This window comes from Suricata suricatta, chromosome 14 (genome assembly GCF_006229205.1).
Source record: "Suricata suricatta isolate VVHF042 chromosome 14, meerkat_22Aug2017_6uvM2_HiC, whole genome shotgun sequence".
In the NCBI taxonomy this organism is placed as follows: Eukaryota; Metazoa; Chordata; class Mammalia; order Carnivora; family Herpestidae; genus Suricata; species Suricata suricatta.
This window is the reverse complement of record NC_043713.1, coordinates 60,289,918-60,313,911: the sequence shown is the minus strand read 5'-3', so window position 1 is coordinate 60,313,911 and position 23,994 is coordinate 60,289,918. Positions and strand designations below refer to the sequence as shown.

At 53.1% G+C, this 23,994-nt stretch overlaps 5 protein-coding genes across 7 annotated transcripts in view; 2 read left to right on the top strand and 3 right to left on the bottom strand.

Annotated features, from left to right (window-relative positions):
- Window positions 1–2,537: 2,537 nt before the first annotated feature.
- Window positions 2,538–10,926, bottom strand: ZNF70 (zinc finger protein 70). 3 transcript variants are annotated; one of them, XM_029922524.1, is made up of 2 exons: window positions 10,913–10,926; window positions 2,538–7,670 (listed from the first exon to the last, which is right to left on the bottom strand). In XM_029922524.1, the coding sequence occupies exon 2, from the start codon at window positions 7,590–7,592 to the stop codon at window positions 6,246–6,248; it is 1,347 nt and encodes a 448-aa protein (XP_029778384.1). In that variant the 5' UTR covers window positions 7,593–7,670; window positions 10,913–10,926; the 3' UTR covers window positions 2,538–6,245. The 3 variants fall into 3 exon arrangements, with proteins under 3 accessions (XP_029778384.1, XP_029778385.1, XP_029778383.1); XM_029922525.1 differs by lacking the exon at window positions 10,913–10,926 and adding an exon at window positions 10,889–10,910; XM_029922523.1 differs by lacking the exon at window positions 10,913–10,926 and adding an exon at window positions 10,468–10,700.
- Window positions 10,927–12,216: 1,290 nt separating this feature from the next.
- Window positions 12,217–13,521, bottom strand: VPREB3 (V-set pre-B cell surrogate light chain 3). Its single transcript, XM_029922688.1, has 2 exons — window positions 13,409–13,521; window positions 12,217–12,662 (listed from the first exon to the last, which is right to left on the bottom strand). Exons 1-2 carry the CDS (start codon window positions 13,455–13,457, stop codon window positions 12,361–12,363), a joined length of 351 nt encoding a protein of 116 aa, XP_029778548.1. The 5' UTR covers window positions 13,458–13,521; the 3' UTR covers window positions 12,217–12,360.
- Window positions 13,522–18,107: 4,586 nt separating this feature from the next.
- Window positions 18,108–19,915, top strand: C14H22orf15 (chromosome 14 C22orf15 homolog). The gene is made up of 5 exons (XM_029921589.1): window positions 18,108–18,270; window positions 18,359–18,484; window positions 18,715–18,789; window positions 18,870–19,026; window positions 19,373–19,915. Exons 1-4 carry the CDS (start codon window positions 18,108–18,110, stop codon window positions 19,007–19,009), a joined length of 504 nt encoding a protein of 167 aa, XP_029777449.1. The 3' UTR covers window positions 19,010–19,026; window positions 19,373–19,915.
- Window positions 19,885–21,822, bottom strand: CHCHD10 (coiled-coil-helix-coiled-coil-helix domain containing 10). The gene is made up of 4 exons (XM_029922512.1): window positions 21,690–21,822; window positions 21,200–21,419; window positions 20,198–20,345; window positions 19,885–20,093 (listed from the first exon to the last, which is right to left on the bottom strand). The coding sequence occupies exons 1-4, from the start codon at window positions 21,728–21,730 to the stop codon at window positions 20,074–20,076; spliced, it is 429 nt and encodes a 142-aa protein (XP_029778372.1). The 5' UTR covers window positions 21,731–21,822; the 3' UTR covers window positions 19,885–20,073.
- Window positions 21,823–23,191: 1,369 nt separating this feature from the next.
- Window positions 23,192–23,994, top strand: part of MMP11 (matrix metallopeptidase 11) — a gene marked incomplete at its 5' end in the record, with an annotated part of 11,118 nt that continues 10,315 nt past the window's right edge. The window contains one exon of the mRNA XM_029921588.1: window positions 23,192–23,249. Coding sequence (XP_029777448.1) covers window positions 23,192–23,249 — 58 coding nt within the window. The remainder of the gene's footprint in view (window positions 23,250–23,994) is intronic.

Sequence of the window (23,994 nt, the reverse complement as noted above, 5' to 3'; positions counted from 1 at the left end):
CCCACCTTCAGCCCATGCTCTTTCTGTGGGTGGGATATGGATATTCCCTGAAGGACATGTTCCTGAGGAAGGCATGTTCCAGAACATACGGGTTCAGTGTGCCTGGAGCAGGGAGGGCCTGGGTGAGGAGGAGGCTGTCACACCAGGAAGGGCTACAGGCTGGCCTCGACACTTAAGTTGACAGAAACCAACAGGGGTGTTTTGAAGAAGGGAGTGACCCCGTCAGACTGAGAGTAAAATGCTCACTCTGGCTGCCAAGGGGAGAAAGCCCAGGGGGAAGTCTGGCCAGTGGTAGGAGGCCAGGGAGGGGGCTGTGTCACAGGACAGCAGTGGGTGGCAGCAGGCCAAGGTGTGAGCAAATGACTGGAGGAAGTAGCATCAAGAGATATTAAGGGTGAGAGTTGGGGGTGGGGGAGGGAATCACTGAATGAGAAGGCACAGCAGGAGGTGCTTTCTAGCTCTTGGCTCTAGCTTTGGCTTGAAATCAGCGAGTCTGGAGAAAAGAATAAATGATAGAGGGCTGAAAAGCATTCTTGATATGCAGAACAGGCAGGAGTAAGTCTCTTTCGTGCATACAGCACTTGCTCCACAGCTTGGTGTGGAACCAGGTGGCAGGCTCTCCAGGGCTGTCAGATAGAAAGGAAGATGGGCAGAGACCCCTATCGGAGACTTCCAGGATGCGCTGTCAGAAGGGAGAGGCCTTGGGCTTTATAAAACCCAGATAAATCCCCACCAGCCTCCAAGAAGGTAACTGTACGCCCTTTTCACTCCCACCATGAAGCCAGGACAGCTCTTCACTTTCGGGGGTGCCTGTGGTCCTGGGAGAAGACCTATCCAGAGCCATACAAGGTGCCAGTTCCTTTTCCTGAAGATGAAGCAACATGAGGGTTACATGTTACTCGGCTGCTTGTGACTCCCTCTCACTTCCAGTTGTGGACCTGGAAGACCTAGGTGAGGTGCAGGAAGCAGAAAGAATGGTGCATCCAGTTATCTCTGGGGAAGAGAAGAGTTAGCCTGGCTAAGGGGGGTGGCCAAAGGAAGACATTTCATTTGGGAAGCTCTCAGGAGAGCCTTTCACAGGTTTGCGGGATGTCACCAGATGGTGCTCTGGACCTCAGAGGGAGGACACTCCCCAGGGAGGAGGCCACACACGCTGGAGGTCTTCAGCATGTGTCCCCTACCAGCATTCGGAGAGTTGGGCAAGTGTATGGCCTGTACTACAGGAGGGATGGTCTATGTCCTGACACCCCAATTCCACACGCACCAGCCAACCTTCTATGCAGCTTCCTGGGTTATTAGATACTGAAGATGGGGTTCCCCATTCGAAAAGGGCTTCTCCTTACCCACCCCAAGGTAACTCTGTGCATCGGCATTCTGGCAAATATATATATCTACCTTGTGTGATGTTGGCAAATGTCAACTTGCCCCTCAAGGGCTGTGCAACTCAGCACACTGAGAGTACGTGGTTTTCACTTCGACTGGTGGTAACTAAACCACTTGCTGCCTTGGAGAAGTCCTGGCAACAAATGACCAAGGCTCCAGCATAACATCCAGAATTGTTCTTCCCTATGGCTCCCAGGTAGATCTAACACTAACTTGCCACTTTTGGTAAGTCATTGGCCTCAGTTTCCCCACCTGCCAAGAGGAGTGGCCAGAGTGACCATATTCTTGACCTTTTCCAATTATGACAGTGCTTTCCGCCCACTGCAGAGAGGGGGAAAGGGAAGGCTGACAGGGGTACCCACCTGGGACAGACAGGTGATGGGGATGGAGGTTATGAGGCCAAATTACCATATGGGTTCACTCAGCATGGGATGGATCTGTGATGTTTAATTCTATGCTATATCTGGCAATATTTCCTAAAAAGTAAAGCACCATGTAATGTCCTATGTTATGTTGAAAGAACTTTGGGAGTAAGAACAGAAAATTAAAGAAACCTTTCAAAACGCTAATAGTGTAAGAATCTTCTACGCCCCCAGTTTGCCATATAGGTTTGTATTTCTTACTCCTCTGAGCTGCAAGGCCCTGAGGCAGCAACATTCCTCCCTGTTACAGCCAAGAACACTGAAGGCAGAGGTGACTTTAGTTAAGAGTGGGCTCAGGACAGAGCCTGGCACTGATGAAGACAGGGAGGAGCAGGTGCGCCCAATGGCAGACACTCTAGCCTACACAGAGATAGTACTCCACATATAGTTAATTAACTCCTAGAGATAGGGGGTAAAGGAGCATGACCTTTCTGGGTTAAATGAGTTAATAAATGTTAAAATATAAATATGAAGATAAGTTATACCTTACTCTAAATGATAATGGTATGAGAACTTCTTCTTCTTACAGAAAGAATCAGAAAATAAAATCCAACACTTTGCTGTTTATAAGCTATACAGCAAAATATATACACAAATTTAAAAAATAAAATGCTGAGCTAAACAAACTCATGCAAATGCAAAATGAAAAAAGCCAGGGGCTTCAATTGTGATATATGGAAAAGAGAAATTTCAGCTAGAAGCTTTAAGAGAGGCAAAGAGGGCACTAAAAGGCACAATTTTTCAATATATTACTGTTCAATATATATGCTCCAAATATCACGGTAGATACCCTGCCTATTTCTCAAAAAGGATTTGAGAGAACTGCACATCTAACATTGCAACGACATACATGAAATAGAAACAAAGTGAAACAAATACATAGAGTAAGAAACACAAAACCAGACCCGGATTTGACCAGGTCAATGAGTGTTCTTAACTACTTTGGGGTCACAGAATCTTTCCACAATGTTGTGAATGCTATAGATCACCCACCCCTCCCCCAGCCCCAAACAATTCATTCATGGACATAGCCACACAGCTTTGTTCAATCCCTCTACAACACCTCTAAAATAGACCTGCATGCTCATGGACTCCTAGGCAATCTGCAGACCCCAGGTTAAGAACTATAAACAATAGAGTAGGTGTGAATTTGAATACAGTAATTTAAAAACTGACTTCACAAATAGAACTGATAGAGTAAAAACATATTTCTTGAGAGTACACAAATGCTTTATAAAAATGGATCATATATTCAGGCCCAGAGAAGTTCTATGGACACTTAGAAATGTTGACACCACAGTACAGTTGGATGACAGCAATGACCTATGCATTCATTACTTGGAAATATAAAAAATAGCACTTGGGCCAAAAGGAGATTCCTAATAATGAAAAATCGCACTGTCAAACTGACAAGAGTGCAGAAAAAGCGCTAAGGAAAAAGCCATAGACCAAAGTAACTACGTTTAGTAGAAATATGAAAAATACAATTATCTACATCTAAATAATCTTAGAAATGTTACGTACTAAGTCAAAAAAAAAGGAAGAGCAGACAGAATACATGAATACATACACTTGGACAAAACAATTCAATTAGTAAACAAAATCAAGAGTTGGAGCTTTACAACTCTCAACATCTCTCATAAGAAGGCAAAAAGTAAGACAACCACACAAAAATGACAACTAAATCCAAGGGCGATTAAAATATTACCAGGATGTTCTCTTATATTACATCGTTCAAGAACCTAAACAAAACAAAGGATTTGAAAACACGTAAAACAGTGAAGAAATGTGAACGAAGGGACTAGGTTCTGCTCACGCTTTGAAAAAAAGTACCTGGTCTTACGGTGGTTCTGTGAGAACCTGTCAACTATTTAGAAAGGGGGTCTCATTCCCCATGTTCCATAAATGGTCGAAAGAAAGAAGGAGAGGATGGGGGGAGTAGGAGGAGAAAGTGCATATTCTAAAATGCAAGAATCACATAAAAGGAGTGGAGAGAAGCTGGGAATGGAGAGAGCGTCTGGACCGGTGGCATGAACTCCCTGTGGTTTGTTCAGAAGGGGCAAACCAGGTTGGCTCAAATGGGGGCTTATGCACAGAAAAGCCCTTGCAGGTTGGTTTTAAGGAGAGTGGTGACATGTGCAAAGAGATGCTTTAAGAAAATCAATTTGGCTGGGGTGTGCAGAGGCCCATGGAGAGAGACAGCAAAGGTAGGACCCAGATGACTGCCTGATAAGGAGAGGCCTGGTCAAATAGGGGATGCCAAGGAGGTAGATCTGGGGGAGGGACCCGCTCTCCCACCCATGCCATACAGGGGTCTCAATTCTCTCTGTACTCATGGTAAATGACTGAAGACCTTCAGCACAGGCCGCCTGCTGACAACACCCAGGGGCCACCTAGTCAGGCCAGTCTAGCCAATGGCACAGCAGGTTCTAAGGGACCTGACCAATGGGGTGGGGGAAGGGGGCGCTATATTTCAGACTCCCACAAGGAGAGGAGCTGGATGGGAGCAACTGCTGTTCTCCAGGCTGGGACTCCCACTGAGATCCCCCAGCTGGAGACCAGTCCTTTGGACATTTCTAGCCTGCCAAGCCCCACTTACTTAGTAACAATTATGACTTGCCCATTTTTATTCCTCAAAACTATACATAACTGCCAAGCCGATCCCTCAATTAGCTGAAATAGGCAGCATTACTATGATGTTTATTGGATTGCAGCCATCAATTTTCTGAAAACTTCAAAATAGCTCCAACTGTCTCTGAAAAGCCTGGGGGAAGGCAGTACCAAAGGGATCCTGGTGGCCACATGAAGGCCTGAGGACCTGGGACAAACACTTAGCAACTAGCTAGACATGGCACTGCCTGAGCCCATTCCTGGGGAGATGGGAGACATAAGGACTGAGCCAGAATGGCCATCGTCAAGCTCTGCTCACGACAAGCAGGCCTGCCTGACATTTGGGAGATGCTGGGGTTGCATGAATGCCCAGCATAGGGCTCACACCCTGGCTGGAATGCTCTAATCACTTGGGGAGCTTTAAAAACACACCCTCCTCTGGGGATGCTGACTGAATTGGTCTTGGCAGGACACAGGCGATAGTACTTTTGGAACAATCGCTGGGAAGAGGACAGCCCAAAGCATGGGGGCGCAGGTCACACTGGCCACACTGCTGCTAGGGGAAGTTCAGGATGGGAAGGGTCCCTGTCTGGGACATGGCATCCACAGCTCAGGGTGCCGGGTGGAGGGAGTGAAGGAAAGCCTAAGCCCTGGTTCAGTGAGAGGGCCTGCTGTGAGCCTGGTCGCCTAGGGAACAGACAGGGTTGCCTTTCCAATCTCTGTGTGGGACAAGGGTCACGTTCAACTGCCAGTCACCAAAGCACTTTTGTGGGTGGTTTCATTCTGAACAGAAGCCTGCACCATCAGAGGTACAAGGCCAGGTCCCACCATCCCCATCTCACAGACAGACAGGGAAAGCCTTGGAGACTTGGAGCCTCCTTGGCCACTGGATAGGAGGGGCAGAACTGGGACCTCTGATTGAATTGCCCTGCTTCCTATGTCCCCCAGCACTGAAGGGCAGAGAGGTAGCCACAGAGCCACCAGACCATAAACGGACCCAGCTGATGACCAAGGCACACCATGGTCTTGGGAGCCCTGGGTCTTGTGGGGGGATTATCACTGGAGGGCACTAATGCCTTGTGCCAGGCTGAGTCCGAGGCAGTGTCAAACATCCTCTGGCCCATGGGAGGAAACCTGGACCCTCTTGTGAAAGAGCCACCTGCCAGAGAACAACCTTACTCTAACCCAGAACATAGATGAAAAGACCACGCCAGGGGCTTGCCACCCTCTCCCCCAGCCCCAGAACAAATCCTTCTGGACCCTCTCTTTCTTCTGTAGCCTGTTTCGGTTGTCCCCACCAATGCCCAAGCCAGGTGGAAGATTCCATTCTGCTGCTAATGTATCTACTTTTGGATTCATCTTTCTTCAGCCAATTTGGACAATGAGCAGAGTTCTGTCTTATAAAAGTGCCAGACTGCAGCCTGATGTTAAAAGAGTTCACCTGACATTCTTGTGTGTTTAACTCAACTTTCTCCCTCTGGTGTTTATTCTTCTGGATTTTGGCAAAGGGGAAGAGATGGCAAAACTCGGTCTTCTGGGCTTGGGAGTCAAACATGAACAACCGAAGGCCAGCTCTCTTTTTTGGTGCACCTCCATGTCAGCTGCCATCCTGACCTTCCTCCCTTCCACTTCGCACACCTGCTGAGCGTGGGGCACCTGGCCCGGGTGAGACGGGGGCCTTGCTGTCAGCGTGGGTGGCCAGGAGTACCTAGGTTGGCACGTTTCTTTTTGGCCCTGGGATCAGGGGGTGGGCGGGGTCTCACAGACAAAGCGATGGGGTGTGGGCTCCATCTGGGAAAGGGTTTCAAACTTTGGTATGAGCTCCTCTTTCTAGAGCTTCTCCCCAGCATGGATTTTCTGATGCCGAATAAGGTGTGAGCTTCCCCTGAAGGACTTGCCACATTTGTTACATTCATAGGGCTTCTCTCTGGTGTGGGTTTTATAGTGCTCGATCAGGGCTGACCTGTGCCGGAAGGCTTTGCCGCACTCGTTGCATGCGTAGGGTTTCTTCCCTGTGTGGATTCTCTGGTGTTGAATGAGTGCCGAGCTGTGGCAGAAGGCCTTCCCGCACTGACCACATTCGTAAGGCTTCTCCCCGGTGTGGATGCGCTGGTGTTCTATGAGGGACGAGCTCTGGCTGAAGGCCTTCCCACACTTATGGCATTTGTAGGGCTTCTCGCCAGTGTGCGTCTTCCGATGCTCGATGAGGTTGGAGCTCTGGCTGAAGGCCTTCCCACACTCTTCGCATTTGTAAGGTTTCTTCCCTGTGTGGATTCGCTGGTGCCGAATGAGGTGGGACCTGTGACAGAAGGCTTTCCCACAGAGCTCACACTCGTGCGGCTTCTTCAGGGTGTGGATCTTGCGGTGCTGGCTCAGGCCAGAACTCTGGTTGAAGGATTTCCCGCATTCCTTACACTGATAAGGTTTCTCACCCGTGTGAATGCGCTCGTGTTTTCGGAGACTTGAGCTCCGGCTGAAATCTTTCCCACATTCCCTGCACTCATACGGTCTCTTCCCCGTGTGGGTTTTCTGGTGTTGTGTGAGGGCTGAACTCTGGCGAAAGGCTTTTCCGCATTCCCGGCATTCATAGGGCTTCTCCCCGGTGTGGATTATCTGATGTCTAAGAAGGTGCGAGCTCTGGCTGAAGGCCTTCCCACACTCACAGCACTCATAGGGCTTCTCTCCGGTGTGAATCACCAGGTGCCGGAGAAGGTGGGAGCTCTGGCTGAAGGCCTTCCCGCATTCCCGACAGGCATAGGGTTTTGCCGGTACCGCAGTTCTGTGTGGTTCATTAGATCCTGCATGCACCCTACTCATCTTCTCACAATCGTATCTACTGGGTTCTTCTCCACTGTGGATTATCTGACACATACTAAGGTCTGATTTCTGGAGGAAGGCTTGGCTGAAGAGGTCATCGTCCTGGGGTCTGTGTACCAGGGAGGTACTCTGATGTTGAACAGGGCTTGAGCACAGGCTGAAATTGCCCTCATAATCGTCATGGTCCTCATCTTGCTCCCCAAGAGGGATCTCCTTATAAATAACAGCCATTTGCTCTAAGCCTCTTTCCCGAAGAAAAGGGTCCCCCAGGTCCTCCTCTGGGAAAAGCTCTTGCTGCATCTCTAATCCATCCTCAAACACAAAGGTCTCACCAAGCTTTGCTGCTGGGGGAACCTCCATTGTGAATCGAGTATCACCCCCAGTGACTGTATTTTTGAAAGATGGTCTTCTTAAGGACACGCTTACTGTTCTTGCAGCCTGAAAAGAAACCAAGGGACATTGTCAACTCTGCAAAGCAAGCACCTAGTAAGTGCTTTCTTCCTGTGTCATACTCTATGGTGGACATTACAAAAATAAGCAGAAGATAGGATCTTACCCCTGAGATGATCCCCACTGAATTAGAGAACAGTTTGATTTTTTTTAATGTTTTATTTATTTTTGATAGAGAGAGAGACAGAGCATGAGAGGGGGAGGGGCAGAGAGAAAAGGAGACACAGAACAGGAAGCAGGCTCCAGGCTCTGAGCTAGCTGTCAGCACAGAGCCTGACGCAGGGCTCAAACCCACAAACGTGAGATGTGACCTGAGCTGAAGTCGGAGGCTTAACCGACTGAGCCACCCAGGCGCCCTCAGTGTGATTTATCAGAAGCAACTACAGGGGTACCTGAGTGGCTCAGTCATTGAGCGTCCAACTTTGGCCCAGATCATCATCTCACAGTTTGTTGAGTTAGAGCCCTGCATCAGTCTTGCTGCTGTCAGCACAGAGCCTGCTTTGGATCCTCTGTCCCCATCTCTCTCTGCGCCTCCCCCACTCATACTCTCTCAAAAAATAAAACATTTTTAAAACCCTACAAAAAAGACAGACAGAATTAAATGTCACACTGTAGTGTCTAGAGTCTAAAGGCTGAGGTTGCTCTGAAAGGTGGACTAGAGCAGGAAGTGGAGCCATTGTGGAAAAGGGGCAAGTGGAGGATGTTGGGGTCAGGGGTTTTGAGAAAGAGCACAAACTTCCCTCCCACACTAGGTTGGGCTCCACTCCCTCCAGCCAGGAGCCTAAGCCACAATCCTGGGAGTCAGCCTACACCTTCTCCCTCTCTCACCCCATATGCCTAGTCTGTCCATTTCCTGGGGCTTTATTAAGAGGTCTCTGTCTATTTGTCAGGCCACAGCTCAGTGAAACTCCCCAGAAGTATTTCAATACTGACCACCTACCTTCAGCTTCTACTCTTCTCTCTGGCAGTTCTCTACACTGACACCAGTGTCAGAGACCCCAACACAAGCCTGGTCATCTGTCTCGGGATCTTGTAGCAGCTCAAATCCTTCACAAAGCCCTTCACACCTGGCCCGGCCCTTCCAGCCCCATCTCCAGCCTCCCCTTCCACACACCCCTAGTTGCTGCTTCCTCCTCCTAACAGATCCCGCTCCCTTTTCAGCCTGGCTCATCTTCCCAGACTGGTTCAAATGTCCCCTTTTCTGCATCCTACGACTCTCACAATCTCAGCACACCCCCCAGTGACCTGTGGAGCTCAGTGCACACATCCATCACAGCGCCCGTGGCCCTGGACAGCAAACATCTGCCGTCAGAACTCGCCACTGCTGCCTGAGAGCTCCCTGACGGCAAGGTACTGTGCTCTTTCATTCTGGAGTTCCCAGCCCCGCAGCACAACAGGACAGGCTCCACACATATTTGTTGAATAAATACATGACTGAATGGAGGAAAAGCCATCTGTTTTTATGCTAGAACTGATGGTCACACTTTTGGCGGGGGGGGGGGGGAGGGAGCAAAGAATTCTTTATTCAAATAAATTGAGAGATACAAATAAAGAAAAGATAAATCAGGTGCTCCAATTGATGAAGATTGTTTCCATAGGAACTGCCCATCCGGCCCCCCATCCCACTATGGCAGCCTCAGGATCCCATTCCAAAATAGCTGTGTAAGCTGAAGGGAAACTCCCCAGGTGCCATAACAGCTCATGTTTACTCAGCATCTACTATGTGCTAGGCACTACTAGACCTTCTACAGGCATATTTGCACTTAACCCTCACAACTCTATACCCAGCAGCGCACTGAAGCGCGGGGAGTGAGCTGCTCAAAAGACACGCTAAACTAATCAGCATAGTCACGAAGGAACTCATTTCTATTTGGAAATGTTTTTTGGTTTGGTTTGGTTTAGTTTTTAAAATAAATTTCCAGGAGGTAAAAAGGCCAGGTGTGAAAAATAAGCACAGAACTGAAGGATTCTCAAAAATTATTTGTCCACTTAACTCCCCTCCCCCTCCTCTTCAGGAACCATAATCCCCAGTTCTTCAGGCTCCCTGAATCGACCTCATCAGGCCTAACAGCCCACCAATTTCTCCCTGGTTCTCCTCTTCTAGTCCACCCTTCCCTGCCTAGCTCAGACTCTGCCTATTGTGGATCTAACTATAGACTTTGACCAGCATCATGTTCCTCACCTCCTTGCCTTGCTGTAACTACCAACCTCTTTGGTCAAGTCCTCTTAAGATGTTAAATGTTGCCAAAGAAAATCATACGACTGTGTACTGTGTACTGCACAGAGACAAATTTCAAGTTTCCAGTTTCGGCTGGGTCTTCGGCGTCTTCGGCTCTCACATCCAATGACCTCTTTATGGCCAATCCCTCTCTTCTCATACTTCACCTTCCCACCCCTTTTGGCAGTGCTCACCAATAGCTCCCTTCTCAAAACCCTTCATTTCATAAGTTGCAAATTGGCAGCCTGGGGATCCTGCCACAGGCACGTTTTGTTTGGCTCGCAAAGAGTTGAACTTTCCCTTTTTGTTTGACTTAGCTGCCAAAACTGAAAACTCCCTGAGTTTCAGGCTTTCTCTTGAAAATCTGGGAGATGTGATAATACGGGTCTACCCCTTCATTAAACCCACCCTGCCTCCCGGAACACCTCAAGGTTTTGAACCCTCCGCCCCCCCCCCCCAACCTCTCCTTTATTCCCTTCGTTTCTGAAAGTTTCCCCCCCTGGTTTTCATGCTTTCTGATTCTTTTGGGGGGGGGGTATTTGTGATTGCAACTCTTCCTCCACCCACCTGTTAAATCCTGGTGTTTCCAAAGTTCCCTCCTTAGGGGTTTTCCATTCTCATTACGGACCACCTACACGCCGAAGTCTCCACTCTGTTTAGGAAGTTGGCAATCCTTTAACTCTCAACAATGAAATATTTTTGGGCCGAAGATCTCCAAAGGTCTGGGACCCCACTTTCCCATCTCCCTCGGAACCTTCCTGCATCCGTCACCCTATCCTTCGGGGAGCCCCCAGGGCCTGGGCACCCGGGAGACACTCGGACGGGTCAGGCTTTTCTTGGTTTGAGGCCCGCAAGCGGCCGCGGACACGCACACGCCGCGCGAGCGGCGACGCTGGAGCCCCTACATGCTTCCCGCCCATGGGGGACGCCCACACCCGGGGCCACCGGAGGGACAGGTGGTCACACTAGCTGACGCGGAGCCACTCACCTGGGCCGGGGCGGGGCCGCTCACCTGGGCCGGGGCGGGGCCGCGGGCGGGCGGGGCGGGGCCGCACCTCAGCTGCTCCAACCCGCGGCCAACCCAGCCTTGCTCTGCTGCGGCTGCTGACGCGGAGCCCGCGGCGTCCAGAGCGCCCGGAGCCCCGCCCCCCTCCCGCGGGCACTTCCGGGACCGCTCTAGGCCGCGGGGAGGTCCCCGCGTCTCGGTGGTCCCGCCGCGCGGGTAGTACGCGTGCTTGGCGCCTCTGGCTCGCGACACGAGATCTGGGACTGGTCCCAGGACCGTTCCGAAAACGCATCCCGGTCATGGGGGAAACAGCTGGGCAGGCGTTGGCGGGAGTGCATAAGAGGAAACTGAGACCGGGAGGGGCGGGCCGGCCTAGAGCCACAGGCAGCCGGCCGAGTTCCCACTGCACTTGTCACCCCACTTGGGGGTGGGGGCAAGCCAGAGGACATTGGGGCGGCTGGGGTCTTCGGGAGAAGGAAAGGTGTTCCCCGAGCTGTGGAGCCTGTCACCCCGCAGAGTCCCAGGAGTCTGGTTTGATTCACCCTCCCTGGATAGCCTTGGTCTTGATTGCCCAGACGGTATCAACAGAGACAGATATAGAGACGTGGCCCAGTGATGGCCCGGGAGACGGCGGTGAGTGTAGGCGCGACCCTCTCTGTTCCCCGGAGATCCCCAACTCCAGTGCATCTGAGGGATGAATAACCTCTGGACATAAGGCGCCTGTTAGGGGACCCGGGATGGCAGAGGAGTACGTGCCCAACTCCCCACCCCACCCCACCCCCCAGACCTCAGCTCTGCTTCTGGGCCCAGTTGCTCAGGTAAGGTCGTCCCTGCCTGTGGGAGAGCCTGGAGGTGGGGAACAGGGCACAGCCCTATCACTGGAGACCAGTAAAACACAAGTTTCTGACAGAAGAGATGCTGCCCACCTGCGTTCAGTACCCTCCACCCTGGTCCCCAGGTGCCTCTGAGTCCTCCCGCACCTCACATCGGTCAGGGAGTAGGCAGGAGCTCCCCTTTGCCTGGAGAAGCTAGCAGCCTGGGCTCCATGAGAACCCAGTCTGGTCACCCCTTGAGCGCTGGCCCACAACCAGCTGTGTGGAACTAGGAGCAGCAAGGACTGGTTCCTTTTTCTCTTTCTCCAGTTCCTCAGGTCACAGGAAGCCCAGGCCACCAGTCTGAGCCCCCTAGGGGCCAAGGGAGAGGCTGAGCCTGCCTCAAGAGTCTCAGGTGCTTCCTCTTCTGTAACAATCTCCTGAATCCTTACCCCCGCACTCCCAATCCCTTTTTCAGCAGGGATCTCATGGCCCTCAGAATGTTATTGTTCACGTTTAATATTACTAACCCACCTTACAGAGGAGGAAAATCAAGGTTCAGAGAAAGTTAGAGAGGGGCCCAAGGTCAGGGTGCAGAAGTGAGAGGCAGACAAGAGGCACTCATCCCGCACTCCATCCCTATTATATGTAACCCACAGAGCAGTAATAATCTGCGTCATCCTCAGGCTGCACAGGGCTGATGGTCAGGATGCAGGCATTGTGGGCGGCGTCCGTGGCTGCTGAGAAGCGGTCAGGGATGTCAGGAGGCCGGTGGTAGTCCTCCTCTGAGCGGTAGTAGAGGAGGTGTCGGGGTGCACTGCCTGCCCGTTGTTGATACCAAGATACGCCGTACTCCCCAATGATGGCATGGCGGGGGCTGAGTATGCAGGAGAGTTGGGCCACTTGGCCTGGGAAGACTAGCAGTGTGTCTGGCTGGGCCAAGCCTGATTGAAAGACAGAGAAGGAGAGAGAGGCTCATGGGCCCAGGCTTGACATGGGGTCCTTTTTCCCTCTCCTGGCCCTGTGAAGGCTTGGTCAGACTCCAGGGAAACTCTGATTCCCCAAAAGGCTCGTAACCCAGTGCCATGGAATCGAGGTTGGATGGGGCACAGAGATGGTGACCCATAAGTCCTCATTGGTGCTATGTTCCCAAGGATCTGTGTTCAGTTGAGTGCCTAGAGTTCAGAAGGTAGGACTGGTGGCCTCTGGGTCCTTATGCTGCCCACTTCCATTCCTTGCTCTGCAGACCCCTACCCCTCAGTCACACTGGCTCTTCCAAACCCTGGCTACAGATTAACCACCACCAGGAAGCCTCCTGCACTGTCTTACCCATCAAGTCAACCTCAGACAACTGGCTGCTGGAAACATCTCAAGGATAGGTTGTTCCTGAGGCCCTGTGGGCTAGCTTCCCACGTGAAAAACTAAAAAGATGACCAACCACTTCCAATCTCTTCTGAGACCCCAAAGAATCCGAATCCAAAGGGGATTCACAAATGGAAAAACTGAGGCCCACACAGATGTGACTTGCCCCAAGTCTAGGGCAGAGCCATCTATAGGCAGTTCTCCCCTCCACCTTACTGCGTCTTCTAGAACCTTGCCACTACCCACATTGATTTGCTTCTTTGCAAGGGCCTTCTGGAGCCAGTTCCACCACCCCACCCCAGGTGAGCCAGGCTTAGGGGGAGCTCACCTGTCAGGAGGGCCCCAGTCAGAAGAAGGGCCAAATGCCAGCAGGCCATGGCCAGAGACAGAGAGGCAGACTGGAGTCCTTCTGTTGGGAGTGCTCCAGGTGCTTCAGAGCACCAGCAGGGGAAGCCTCTGGACCATGACAAGGCATGCAAATCAGGCCATTGACTGGGGGTGGAGATGTTGGGGTATAGCAGCTGGGGCCCAGCAGCCAGCCCTATCTTCCCAAAGGTCTTTGGGGTCCTGGCCCACAGGGACTTTTGAGAAGAGAAGGCAATCCACATATACACATGCAATTATAGCAGGTAGATGCTTTTTTATTGAGGTCTAACTCACTAGGGTAAACTTCACAGAGTTTAAGTTGATGGCTTGGTGACTATATAATAAATATATATATACACATATATATATGCATACACATATACGTATTGTATACACACACACGCACACACACATACACATACTACCCCTGCATCCTCTACCCAGATGAAGATTAGAACATTTACATCTCCCCAGAAGACTCCCTTAATGTGCCTTCCCATCAGTAACCTCTAACCCCAAGGATAACAATCATTCTGACTTCAATCACATGAATCAATTTTGCTTGCTCTAGAACGCCAACTATAAGTGGAATGATAGTGCATTTCTTTTGCTCCTACCTCTTCTGCACAGCATTCTGAGAATCATCCATATGTGTGCAGCAATGTTTAACTCATTCTCATAGTTGGGTGTAACCCATTAGGTGGGTAAACCACCTAATGTTTTCACAGTTTACCCATTCTCCTGTTATTAGACATTTGGGTGGGTGCTTTCCAGTCTTTAGCTATTACAACTAAAACTGCTGTGAACATCCTTGTCAGTGTCTTTGGAGCATCTGTGTTCTCATCTCTTCTGGTAGACACCTGGGGCTGGAGTTGCCCAGTGAAAGGAAACCCATACATTTCACTTTAGTAGATACCACAAGTGTTCCCAACATGGTTGTACCAATCTGCACTGCCACCAGCAGGTAGGAGAGTTCCAGGGACATCCTCGCCAGCACTTGACATGGTCAGTCCCTTTAATTTGCCAGACAGAGAGGAGCTGACTTCCCAAGTTGGGATTCAAACTTGAATCTCAGAACTTCCTCTTCTGAACTTCATGATTTCAGGAAAGTTCCTTGCCTTCTCTGTGGCTCCGTTTCCTCATTTGGAAAATGAAGATGAGCATAGTGCGAGCCCAAAGGTTGTGAAGACACAAACGGGATTTATTTGCTCAGTGCCAGGGACGGTGCGTGTATTAATCATGCCTTTGCATTTTCTGTGTTCTGATGATTTGACATTTGGGGCCTTGCTGACCTTGGAGGGACTGACTGACCCTCCCAAGGCTAGCCAGTTCCTAGAAACTGTGCGGGCACTTGTCGGATGCAAACCAATTGAGAGCTCACACCCCCCAACCACCTCCTCTAAGGCTCTCACACTGTAGGGCAATTTATTGCCTTAGTCACCCAGGGCCAGGTACCTGACATCCAGGGAAAGTCCTTATGCCCCAGAGCCCTGAAATTATTCAACCTAGCCAATCTGGAGCCTGTTTACCCTTCCTCATGTGTTCTTACCCTCAGAAACCACCAGTATAGGCTCCCCCTCTCCCTCTGCCTGCTGACTTACTGAGTGGTTCCCCATGTGCCCCACTGTGGTGCGGCATTCCACCCCTCCTCTAGAGATCTGCAGGGAACAAACTATCTTTTCAGTGGCAACCCCCTGGTCTGCTGGCCTTACCATACCTAAATAATAAAAGTAATTAGAACAGTGCACTCTCATTAACGCAAAGCCTAGGGGAGTTATAAAGCCTGCCTCCAACGGGTCCCATCCCATTCCTAACACCTCCTTGCGGCATCTATGAGACATTCAAGATCAAAGATTCTTCCTTGGCAGCACTGAAGATGAATCTTTGGGACAACCACGATAGTTGTTGAAGCTGAGGTTGCTGGGCTCAGAGTGGCCATTCTTCTGGAATCTGGTTGCAGCCACTCCTGAGCTGTGTTCTGCAGGACACAGGTCCCCAGAGACAGTGGTGTCCTGAGAAGAAAGTGTCCTGTGTTCAAATAACTGGGGGGAATCGCTTCTTGGCCTTTTGGCTAAGATCAAGTGTAAATAACTGGAGGGAAACACTGGCTGTCTCTACAGTACTGAATGAGTGCTCTCTGCTTACTAAGACCAAGATAGTACATTTAAGGGGTGCCTGCCTAGCTCAGTTGGTAGAGCATGCAACTCTTGACCTCAGGGTTGTGAGTTCAAGCCCTGTATTGGGCGTGGAGCCTACTAAATAAAGAGATAAATAAAGTGTTACCACATTTAGTCCTCCCAAAGATTCTGCTGAGTCCTGTTCTCTTTTTTTATGTTTTTTATTTATTTTTGAGAGACAGAGGCAGCGCGAGCAGGGGAGGGTCAGAGAGGGAGGGAGATACAGAACCTGAAGCAGGCTCCAGGCTCTGAGGGGTCCCGACGCGGGGCTCAAACCCACGAACCGTGAGATCATGACCTGAGCTGAAACTGGACGCTTAACCGACTGAGCCACCCAGGCACCCCAGCTGAGTTCTATTTTTAACCCCCTTTCTACAGGTGGAAGCACTGAGCTGAGTGTGGTGCTGGGTGAGCTGCGTGGAGGGTCCAGTCCTTCTCTTGCTTCAGTGGCCCAGAGGGCAGGACAAACAGCCTAATCACTGTCGGGGGTTGGGAAGGAAGGCATTTCTAAAACCTTGGGGGAAAGGGAGTTGGCACAGGAGGAGAGACACCCACCTGGCACCCTGGCCGAAGGGGTCTGGGTCTCATGGAGAGGGGGCAGGAGACAGAAACAGAGAGATGGATACAGAGGGAAAGGCACTAGGGGGAAGAAGGAAAGAAGATGATAGAGAAAGGGAGAGAAAAAGTCAAAGAAAGGATGGGCACGAATGGAGAGGCACAGAGAGGCACATAAAAACCTGTCTGCCAATGTCTATACTGGCTTTATGAATAATGGCAAAAAACTGGAAACAATCCACACAAGAGGTGAATGGATCAACAAACTGTGGCACATCCAGACAATGGGACCCTCCTCAGCGGTAAGAAGGACTGAGCCATTGTTACACACGACAACCCGTGTGAATCTCATGCTAAGTGAAAGAAGCCAGACTCAAAGGCTCCATCCATGCTGTATGATTTGTTTTATACAATTCTGGAAAAGGCCGGGGCAGAATACAGGGCAGTGGCTGCCAGGGGCCGGCATTGACTACAAAGGGGCATAAAAGAATTTTGGGGGGTGAGGGAAATGATCTGCCTCCCCACTGTGGTGGTGGCTCTATGAGATTTGTCAGACTGTTATCACTTTAAAAGGGTGAATTTTTCTGTGTGTTTGATGGAACAGGGAGAAAAACAAGGATAGGAGGCGAGAGAGGGGAGGCTGGAGGTGCAGAGGAAGGCAGAGAGGGAGAGGAAAGACAGCGAACACAGGGAAGTGGGCCTTGAGAAGGTAGGGAAGAGCAAGGATTGGTGAGGCTGCCAGGCTCTGGCCATGGCTGCAGCCCTGCCAGCTCATAGCTGGGGGGTTTTCCCAGGGACAGGGCCCCCCATCCAGGAAACTCTCCCACTTGCAGCCTGGGAGCTCTGTCCATACTGGTGGAGAGATGTGGTCTTAGGCCATCCCCGGACCACGAGGCTCGAGCCCCCACTCTAGCCCTGCCTTAGCGAGTGCCCATACTCTAGCCCCAGATCCTGTTACCAGGATACCGCGGGGGAAGGCATTTCCTGCCTAGACAACGACCTGGCAACTCCCACTGCCATGGAGACCAGATTGGAAGCTGAAGGGCCTCAGTCTCCTCTCCAGCTGCTCCGGACCCAGGAAGTGGGAGGAAGAGGAGGCCGAGGGTGCTGAACCAGCTGCAGGGACCCCTCTAGGCTGGTGGAGCCCAGTTCCAAGGGTGGCCAAGCAAGAACCTAAGCCTGGATCCACCCACCCATCCCCAAACACATATGCACATTTCCTGGCAGGGCCCCACCCAGAAGAGATCTCAGTCCCAGACCCTTCCTTAGTCAGGAAGTCGGAGGTTAGGGGATCAAAGCCCCCACATCTGTCTCCTCTCTCCTGCAGCTATGTTTATCACAGTGATGTTTGGAGGTAAGTGGGGCCCCCTATCCCGAGACAGGTAGGGGGTGAGTACATTCAGAGGCTTGCTTTCCTCTGCCTGGGGGAGAGTGGGGAGGCAGTGTGAGGAAGGGGGAAGGGGTGAGGGGTAAGGGGATGAGGGGCTTAGGGTAACAGCTCTATGAGAAGGCAGAGCAAATGCTTGGAGTCTTTTGAGGGGAAACCCTGGAGGCTAGGTCGTGGGAAATTCCAGTGGGTTCCTCTAGAAGAACACCCACCATAACACCACAGGGTACATTGTTAAATTACACAGTCTTCAACTCAGTCAATGGTCTTCAAGCTTCCGGGTACATCAGGCACCTAAAGCTCTAGCCACAGTTGCAGATTTCTGGACTTCTGGTGGCAGGGGGGTTGGGGTAGGAGATTAGGGTGTCTGATGCTGGAGAAGTGTCCTGTGTAAAGGCAGTGCTGGAACGGGTAGGGGGGTACCCAGTGCAGGAGGCATGAGCTGTGTGTCCTGGTCATCAACATCTCCAGAGATGGATGGAGGAGGGTACGGTGGGCCTATTAATCCTGGAGCCCTATTCCCTGCTCTGGTTAGAGAAGAGATGAAAGGGAGACAGATGGTCCCAGACTGGGAAAAACAGAGGATCCTATTCACTCACCTCTGTCCTGTCCCTACAGCTGGCTGCTTGGAGCTGGTGAACACTTGGTGCAGCCTGGTGACCCTCACTGCCCACTTGAGGCAGAAGGGGCAGGTACCCCCAGATGGTGAGGGGGCATGGAGGGGTGCTGAGGAGGAGGGGCCAAGGGTCCCCAAGGTACCAGCCCTGCCTTGCCTTCCTCCCTGCCCTCCTAGCGACCATTGCCCTCCTGGCTGAGGATGGGCGCCTGGTAAGCCTGGATGAGGGGGCTTCCCAGGCCCCTTCCATGGGCAGCCCCTTGCTGCAGGAGCGTGGGACCTATGTCCTTGTGCAGATCATCAGTAAGTGGGGCCCAAGATTTCCCCTTGGAGTTATGTTGGGATGTGAGGGGGGATAGCTGTCCAGAGACCACCCAAGGCCCAGGCAAGCCCCCCACTTTGGCCAGGACCTAGCCTTGACCCTTCCCATTCAATGCCTTGTTGACCCGACAGGGTCAGCAAATAGGTCCAGAGTGAGAGGTGGAGGTGGGAACCACCAGGCCAGTCAGGAATTGGTCTTCCTCCCTCCACAGAGGGGGAGGATGGGGCCCCTACCCGCTATGAGTCCCTACTGGAGAACCTGGATGACCAGTGTCCAGAGCTTGCAGGTGAGTCTCACGGTAAAGCCCCAGGGGGAGGGTGCACCTTCTCCCCAGCTCCCATATGTAGGGCTTCCTGGGCCTTCCAGAGGAGCTTCGCTGCCTGTCAGGCCTACAACCTACAAGTGATGGCCGGAGGAGGCGCATGAGCACCCGGCGTGACCACCAGGAGCAAGGGCCTCTTTCAAGATCACGAAAGAAGGGCTCCCTGCCATCCAGGACCCACTAGCTGGGCACAGGAGCCAGGTAAGGAGGAGACCTAGACACATAGGGGGATGCTCATACTCAGAAGTCCCAGGGGACAGACTTACATGTGCCGAGAGGTAGACCCCAACCCCCTCAACCCCAAAAACACACACGTGGAAGTATGTACAAGCTAGAACACACTGCACCGAGAGACATCCCCGCCACTCCACTGGAATATAAATGCACAAGGGCAGAAACATCCTCAGTGCCCCAGAGATAGCAAATAGGGCCTGGCACACAGGAGGTGCTCAACAGAGAGCTGGTGAACTCAAGGAAGAGCAGCAGCACAGAGCACATTGATAGTGAGATCTGCCCTGGGATTGAAGGGCCTGCTTTTCTGTTCCAGCAGGCCCTGTGACCTGGCACATCATAGCAAAGTGGCTGAACTGGACTCAGATCCAAGGAGGTTGGCCGTGACCTCTGCCATGTGTGATCAGGTCCAAACAGATAGCAGCCCAGTGGCATTCTTCTTGCAGAATCTGGAATTACTGAAAAGTTGCATCAGCAAAAGGGGCAAGGTCACAGACCGGATGTCAGGCTACCAAGGGGAGTGGGGGCTAAGAGGTGGGTGCAGAGAAGGGGATCCAGAGGGTGAAGGGGGCAAGCAACCCTGACAGGGGGAGGCCACAGGCTCATCCAGGGATTCCAGTACCCAGAGTCAGATGCCCTTGGGGGTCCCAGCTAATGCCTCACCCCTATTTGGACTGTCCAAGGTCATCAAATTACAACAGGGCTCCTCCCCCTCCCTCACCCAGGATGCCAGCATAAAGTGAAACATTCCACCCAATAGTTGGACATCCATCCATGCCCCCTGACCCCATCCCAGCAGATAGGCTAGTGAGAGGGCACACGGCAGGCTATGGTCTAAAAATAAACTCTTTTAATTGCACATTTGCGTCTCAGGTCATCTGCGAGGTGAGAAACTCCCTCTTCACTCCCAACCCCAATACTTGGGTACAATCTGCCATAGTGGTCTGGCTGTCAGTGAAGGGGTGAAGGTGATTGCAGGGTTGGCTCATGGATCTGTACCTGTTGACACCAGTCTCTTCAGGGCAGCGAGCTCAGACCTGCAGAGGGAGGGATGACACAGGCTCAGGGTCAGCCTGCAGGTGCCGGGAGAGGGACCGCCCCTCCCTCCCACTCCTGCCTGGGTCAGGGGCTGCTCACTCACCGTGGTTGTACTTGCACTGCTTCAGGGCCTCACTGAAGCCCTCACACAGGGACAGGTCACTCTGAGTGGTAGAGCAGTCCAGGAACTGCTTGATCTCGTAGGCGCAGGGCCCCATCTGCAGGGGCTGGGGGCCAGTGCGTGTGGGGGCCTAGGATGTGGCACAGGAGGCAGCAATGTCAGCTCCAGGTTGACACCCAGAAGTGGGTTCCAAAGCTGGGGGCTGCCTGCCCCTCCCCACACCCCCAGCCCAGGTGCCCCTGGGATCCCTGGCAGCCTGCCCTTTCTATACTCAGCTTTTCCATCTGTGAAACAGAAGGAGCCCACAGCCCTGTCAAACCCACTCAGCTGATGCTAGGGCTGGTAGAGACAGCACTTCCCAACTGCTTCATAATGGGCTCCCAGGGCAGATAGGGCCTGAGAGGTGGGAGAAGGCTCTGGAAAAGCATGATGTGGTGCTTGTACTGTTGGAATACGAGCCCCGCCCCCACAAGTACCAGCAGCTTCCCGGCTCAGCCACACTGATCTTCATGACCCCTGACCCTGCCTCTAAGCTGCATTTGGCTCAGGACTGGTGGGGCGCCCAGTAGGGGATAAGTCACCAGGAAACAGGCCCAGAGTTGCGGGCTACCCTTTGCCCTTGGGATGCATGGTCTACAGGGCAGAATCTGGGAACAGGGAGAGCAGGCACTCAGAACTTCAACATCCCTAGGATTGGGTTACCTGGGGCCAGTCTCTGAACCGCTAAGAACTTTGGCTTTTCCATTTTTAAAGGGCTGGTAGATCCCTGGGAGTCTAGGAATCTTGCCTTCAGGGAAGGGACTAGGAAGGAGAGCCTGCCTGTGAGCGACAGCATAGTGAGGAATAAGACCCTTCTTGGGAAAATGCCTGGGCCTGAGGCAGCTCTGAACACGCCAGGGCACTCCTTTATGGACATTCCAGCAGTTCTTTACTATGTAGCCTTGAAAGAAGCGGGCGTCAGTTTCTCCTGAGCCCACAGCTCACCTGCTGAGTGGCAGGCTGGGCAGGCTCTGAGCTACCCCCGCTGAAGGCTCCGGTCAGGGCGCTACCCACGACGTGTCCCACAGCCGAGCCCACAGCCACCCCGGCGGCCGTGGACGCCATCTGCGCCATCAGGCCGGGCTGGCCTGACGGGGTGGGGGTCGGTGCAGCAGCAGAGGGCGGTGGGTGTGCGGGCGGATGAACCGAGGGCGCGGCGGTGCGGCTGCGGGGGGGCGCGAGAGGGGGGGAGTAGGGTCAGTTCCAGTCAGACCCCGGAACTGGGACGTCAAGGGCATTTGGCTCCCGGGTACGAACCCCACCCCCACCCCCTGGAGGGTGGGCAACCACAGTCTTAGACACGTGGTTGCAGCACCCCGCCCCTCCCCCACCAAGATGGCGCAGTAGTCGCCAAGGTCACGCTATCGCGCACTTGTGCAGGGAGTGCCCGCGCTTCCCTAGCCCTCTACCCACCCCGCCCCTGTCCTGCTCACACCTGGCTGGCCGGGCGGCTGCGCTGCGGCTTCCCCGGGGCATGATGGTGGCGGTGGGACTCGGTCAAGCGCAGTCAGGGAAGAAGGTGACAGCGGTTCTGTCTCGGGGACAAATGCTGCACCAATAAACTCAGCCGGTGCCAGGGGCGGGGCCTAGAGGGACACGCCCCCAGAGGGAGTAGCCCGGCGTGGGGCTGCATTCACAATTGCGCGGGTCTCCGGGACCTGTCCCTTCCAGCATCACCTCCTTCTTAGCTGGAAATGTTACCCTGCTTCCTCCCTGCGCCTGGCCTGAACTGTGTGGGCACTGGGGACACGGACCAATGCTGCAAAGTGCCAAGGGCTTACGGCGGGGCGACGGACCAAGTCCCTTTAGAAACTACCGCGGAGCGCAGGGAGTGGAGTTGGTTGGTGTCCGAGTCCGAGAGCCAGGGGAGAACTTGACAGGGAGGCGACCGGTTGAAGCCAGCAACTCCAGGCTCTGGTCCCCCTCCTACGGACTGGGTTTACTGACTACGACTTGGTGTCAGGGTCTTGGGGAGAGTAGAGCAGAAAATACCCAAAGGAAAGCCTAGCACGACCCATCCCAAGAACCTCCGCCAGAGGGCGCCCGGAGCCCCTCTTCGACTCTATCCGGGCCTAAATGCGCGGCCACCCTGGCCAGACTTGGGTAGCACCCTCCTGAGGTGGGATAAAACTTCCCATGGGGCCCAACACCCGGGCTGACACTCTATGCCGCGTCATGGATGCAGCACCGGACACTGACAGTGTTTAGCGACATACTAGAAGCATGCCCATTCCAAAGGCCCTGATCTGGGTTCCCAGCTGCTTTGGCACAGGTTTGAATTCTGTGGCCTCCCCTTTTTACCACCCCGTTTCCAGGCTGAGGGAATGGCCAAGGCATGGATTTAGTACACTTCCCAGCCCTGCAGGAGCTTGAGGTTTATATGTTTTTTTCTGAGTGATTTTTGCAGTAATCATATTATGACCCTTGGGCGGGGAAGAGCTCTAATTTCTTTACCCTCTCTTATCACAGTCCCGTGTGCCAGGGGAGGGGGGGTGCTGTGGCACTGTGATTGCTGGAAGGATGAAATCGCCTCAAGGACAAGTCACTTTAAAGAAACAGATTGTTCACACTCCAGGTAGTAAAGATAGCTGCTGCCTTGTCTCTCTTCTTCCAGTCTTCTAGGAGTCTCTGTGGAGCTTTCCTGGAGAGGTTAGAGGGCTCGGTGGACCGGGACCTGGAGGGAGGGATTGAGTCAGCCTCATTGCCCTCTTCTCCCTCTTGGCCTTCTTCCCTTCTTAGGCCCTGGTTGGGTGCCCACAGCCTCACCATGCAGCCTCTCAGAACTGTGCCTGCCGGGATGGGAGCCACTGCCTGGGTTTGGGCTCTGCAGGGTTGCCCATGACAGACGGAGCAGGTTGCCTTGGTGAAGTGTTGAGGCGCCTGGTCATGAGTGGAGGATCCCTTCCGGCATGTGGACATCACCCTCTCCTTTGATTTTTACCTCCTCTCTCAGGCCTCAGGAGCCTGGCCCCTAGGGCCCTTGTGGAGCGTATTAGTCTCCTGGGCCACCAGTGCCCCCACTCAGCCACTGGCTTCTACCTGCCTCAGTCTACTGATAGTATCCTCCTTCCTCACCCCTCCATTTGCCTGCCCATAAGGGAAAGCCTGCTTTGGGGCTCTCCCTTTTCCCATTCATAAATTGTCTATGTGTTCTAAGCAAGCGGGGCCGGGGGGGGGGGGGGGGGTTGCTGGCTAGCTTCCTCCTTATGCTTCAATTTCACAGGACATACATCCCTTGTCTCACGTGGGCTATTGTGCCATCTTCCATATGGATCAGCTAAGGCTCTTAGGGATGGGAGAACTTGCCCTGGGGACAACCACCTGTCATAGGTTAGCAGTAGGTCTGAGGTTAGGCCACCGGGGAGACCAGCTAGGGAAGCCCCTTCCAAGGGTGGGGGTAGGGACCAGGGGGAGTGAAACTTTTCCCCCAGCGGGGAAAGTGAGGCCTGGAGTAGCACCAGCTGGCCTGGGCACCCAACACCAGGCCTCTGAGACGTCAGGCTCGACCCGACCCTAGGAAGGACTGGGTCCCTGAGCCATCCCGCCCTTGCCAGGCCAGCCCCTCCCCTCCACCTCTCCCACCCTGGCCAGGACCTCTGCGGGGAGAATTTAGAACAAAAGGCGTGTGGGGCGGGGCCGGGGCGGGGCGGGGGCGGGGCGGAGGCTATAAGGGGCGGTGGCCCGGAGAGGCCCAGCAGGCCCAGCAGCCCTGGGGCGGATGGCTCGGGCCGCCCGGCTCC